The following is a 4,219-nucleotide window of genomic DNA, read 5'->3' as shown; positions in this document are numbered from 1 at the left end:
AGGGATTACGTACTAGAATTATAGCAGTGCAACCCAGGAACAACTGTGAAGATTGATGTATACAGTGAACCAAATGCAGACTTGGAAACTAGGATGTTTAAGAGAATTTATGTCTGTTTAGGTGCATTAAAACTGGGTTTTAAGGCAGGTTTAAGAGATTTTTTAGGATTCGATGGGGCTTTCATGAAGGGACCTTACCCTGGACAGGTTCTCACTGCTGTGGGTCTTGATTCCAATAATGGGATCTACCCACTAGCATATGCCATAGTTGAAGCCTAGAACAAAAGCTCATGGAGTTGGTTTCTAGAGTGTCTAGGTGAAGATTTGGAGCTCTCTACAAATTCAAACTTCACATTCATTTCTGATAGGCAAAAGGTTAATCTTCTTATGATACTTGTTCATGACATCTGTGTAATTTTGTCTACTACATTTAGAAAATAACATTTTTGTTACTTGTTAATTAAGGGATTTTACCTGCCATTGCCAACCTATTCCCTAGCGCTGAACACAGGTTCTGTTTACGACATATTCACGAAAACATGAAGCTACAATGGAGGGGGAAGGAGCACAAAGATCATTTATGGGAATGTGCAACAGCAACAACAGTTAGACACTTTGACAGATTCATGGAAGATTTTAACAAGTTCAATTCAAAGGCATGTGACTGGTTAAAGAAAATTTCACCCAAATATTGGGCAAGAGCACATATTTCAGGTAAATTTACCCTTATATAAGAGTTAGACACTTTGACAGATTCAAGAAAGATTTACACTTTGACAGATTCTTATAAGATATTTTGTTGCATTGTACAGGAAGAGCACATACAGATATTTTGTTGAATAATTTATGTGAAGTTTTCAACTCAAAGTTGTTAGATGCTCGAGACAAACCTATAATTACATGTTTAAAGTATATTAGGGAATACTTAATGAAAAGAATTTGTATTGTGCAAAATGTGATAGATAAGTCTCAAGGGCCGCTTACCCCAACAGCCACAAAACTTTTAGATGGAGTTAAGAAAGATGCTTCTCAATACACTTGCATATTTAATGGCGCTGAGAAGACTCAAGTTACTGGGACAATGGGGGAACAATTTGTGGTTAATTGGAGGGACATGAACTCTAGTTGCAGGCATTGGGAAATCACTGGGATACCATGCTCTCATCTTGTTAGTGCCATTTGGGATAAGGTTGAGCATGGGGCAAAAAATGTCCCACCTCTTGAGGAGTGGGTACATCCATGTTATAGGTTAAGCACATGGAATGAAATGTACAAGTACAAAGTTCAGCCTATCAATGGAAGAAGTATGTGGCCAAAGTCAGATTGCCCCACAACACAAACACCCCCCAAGCATACTAAACAGGTAAATAATTTTCAATTTACAAGTTAATATACGTTTATACTGTTTTATAATTTATTAATTATGCAGGTGGGGAGACCAAAAAAGAAGAGAAAGAGAGCTCAAACTGAAGAACCAAATAATCAAGGTAAAAGTTTGACCAGGAAGTTCCTTACAGTTACTTGTAGCAAATGCAAGAACAAGGGTCACAACTCTAGGAGTTGCAAGGGACAAGGGGGACAAAATGAAGTTAGAAATGTGGTTGCAGGGGGCAAGAAGCTTAGCAAGGAAAAGAAGCAGGGAGATGGCAAGAAGGAGAAACTCAAAATGAAGGAGAAAACCAAACTTAAGTAGAAAACCAAAATGAAGGAAAAAGTTTGATTTGTTGTCATTATGATGTTTAAAAATGTCTTTTGTGTTGTTTGTTTTGGTACCTTAGAATGCTCAGACTAAGTTGGTTCTTGTGTGTCTTTATCTTTTGTTGGTATTATGGTACATTAGGGTGCTAGACTAAGTTGGTTCTTTTGGTTATGATACATTAGTCTGCAAGCTCTTTTGATATTTTGTTGGTATTATGACTTTGCACTTTAAGGTTATGTAATGAACTTTGTGACTACGCAAAAGTTTGCATTTTATTTTTGAACATTTCTAATGTTGTTATGGCTCTACAATGGTTTACACATTATACTACAATGGTCTACACCCTACAAAAACCTTTCACTCTCATATTTTATACTTTAATGGATCTGCATAGTTCATAAAGTTGCAGACCAATATTTTACACTCATAAAGTTCCAGACCAATATTTTACAATGGTTGCAGACTAAAAGTTTCCCAAATAAAAAGCATTCCATTCATACATACGAACATTTCTTACATAACAAACAAACAAAATGAAGTCATCTTCAGACTAATACTATTATCTGATTCTACCCACAAGCAAAAGAACCATCATCTCCAGACTAATACTATTAGCATCTTTTGTACACATACATGAAAAAGAAAACCCAGCTAAAAACTAGCATCATCTTCAGTTTTTTTGCTTCAAAACTTGCTTGCAGCAGAGATTTTTGAAGCTTGTTCATGGATCTTAGCAAACCTGGAATGACAGCCACAACCCTACGACACATGGGCTCATCAAACCATGCAATGAAACCGCAACTGCTAGGACATTTCCAAAACCTACGCCCTGGGTTGAGATCCGTCCATGATGTCACTATCACCGCTTGCCTTCCACAAAAACAATTTACCATTGTTAAGCAAAGTTCTTAGAAAGACACAGAAGAGATAAGAAAGAATAGAGGAGACGAAAAATAATGAAGGAAGTAATGGGGGTTTAATTTTTATAGGGAATGGAAATCTTTTGCAGATCATATAAAGATATGAGAGAGAAGGGATAAGCAAAAGACCAAAATACCCTCGTGTGAGGGTAACATGATTTAGATAAACGGCAGCAATTAAACGGAGTCAGTCATAAGGACTGTCCGTGCAACAATTGGGAACCACAGGGACCATACTCGTTCAAAATTCCTCATAAGGACTATCTTTGGTCTCTCGTGCCAACCACAGGGACCATCTGTGTAATTTTGTCTATAAAGTATAAAGATGAAAATGTTATTTTGAAAAGTAAAAGGTAAAAACTAAAGTAAAATATATTAAAGGGAGAAAAATTGAAAAGTGAAAAAGTTAAAGGGGTTGAAAACTAAAGTCAGGCCACCCACTTTGGGTTTTAGTATAGATATAATTATATGTATAAATTAAAATAAATAAATAATAAATTATTATTCAGTTTTTTTTGGACTATTCGATTCTTATTTTTTCAAACCAAAACCAATCTGAAATCCAAATTAATAATTCGGTTTTGTTGAAAATCAATCCAAAAATCCGAATATCCGAACCAAATAGTCCAATCCAAATTATCCAATTGGATAGTTCAGTTTTATTCAAATAATGAACAGCCTTACATGTATTGCTGCAAATCGTTTAGACTTTAGATGGCTCTAAACACCGTCAACCTGGTGAAATTCAGGTTCTTTAATAGCAACTCCTGTAATAGGTGCATGTTTTTCTATAAAATCAAGAATTTGGGTTCAATTTATAGCTGTTCAATCTTTGCTTCGATTAGAGGTTTTTTTTAACCATATAATCGTCACAAAATAATCGGATATATGATAATCATTTTAAACCATTTATACATATGAATGTAAATTTGCTTGCTTTATGTTCTTTGCAGGTTTCATACATATTTATACAACAGGTACTGTGAATATCAAGTACTTTCTGTAACAATCGGATGGCTAGCTATTACTTTGCTAAGGCACATAATGCTTTGTTCATTTTATTGAACAAAAGTCCAATTTGACAGTTTTTTTTAATGGATGACTCCTTCAAACCCTTCTTTTAAATGTCGTACTTGTGTGAACATCAAAATCCTGATTGACTATGTTTGTGGATGCCTTTTATACTTAGCTCAAGATGAGGTATAATAAATCAGATAATGAACCGAAGGCATCAGTTTATTTATATTTGGTTTCGTTTTGGTAACATAAGGTTTGCAGTTTGCTCTTCATCTTCTGCAAGGTAAAATCAATCAAAATTTATATTTATCATGCTTAGATTGCTCAATTTCATGTTTTTTTGGGTTTCTCAGATATGCATTGTTTCGTAAAGGTTGAGTTAAAGATAATTAAAAATAATTTGAGGTGAGGTCCCCTATTTTCATCAATATGTTGAAGTTTATTGAAGACTTTGTTGATGTGGACACTGATGCTACCTTTGTTTATCAATCTAACTCTTTAGGTTCATTCTTCTCTGATATGGATTGCATAAGGTGGACAGGGTCTATGTTACTCTCTAGAAACCACAGAGCCACCAATCTGT

General features: G+C 34.9%; 1 protein-coding gene across 1 annotated transcript; it reads left to right on the top strand.

The window, feature by feature from the left end:
- The first annotated feature begins 539 nt into the window (after positions 1 to 539).
- Positions 540 to 1,693, top strand: LOC145139297 (uncharacterized). Its single transcript, XM_079073171.1, has 3 exons — positions 540 to 714; positions 813 to 1,363; positions 1,430 to 1,693. Exons 1-3 carry the CDS (start codon positions 540 to 542, stop codon positions 1,691 to 1,693), a joined length of 990 nt encoding a protein of 329 aa, XP_078929297.1.
- Positions 1,694 to 4,219: the final 2,526 nt, after the last annotated feature.

The sequence above is a fragment of the Lactuca virosa genome, chromosome 9 (genome assembly GCF_052849685.1).
Source record: "Lactuca virosa cultivar CGN04683 chromosome 9, Lactuca_virosa_CGN04683_v6, whole genome shotgun sequence".
Taxonomy (NCBI): domain Eukaryota; kingdom Viridiplantae; phylum Streptophyta; class Magnoliopsida; order Asterales; family Asteraceae; genus Lactuca; species Lactuca virosa.
This window is presented reverse-complemented; position numbering and strand designations above follow the sequence as displayed.

What these genes read in the sequence shown, in the direction of transcription:
- LOC145139297 (XM_079073171.1), top strand. Translation starts at nt 540, where the DNA reads ATGAAGCTACAATGGAGGGGGAAGGAGCACAAAGATCATTTATGGGAA. An exon ending in GGCAAGAGCACATATTTCAG is followed by an intron (nt 715 to 812) that starts GTAAATTTACCC and finishes TGCATTGTACAG; the next exon opens with GAAGAGCACATACAGATATT. An exon ending in CCCCCAAGCATACTAAACAG is followed by an intron (nt 1,364 to 1,429) that starts GTAAATAATTTT and finishes TTAATTATGCAG; the next exon opens with GTGGGGAGACCAAAAAAGAA.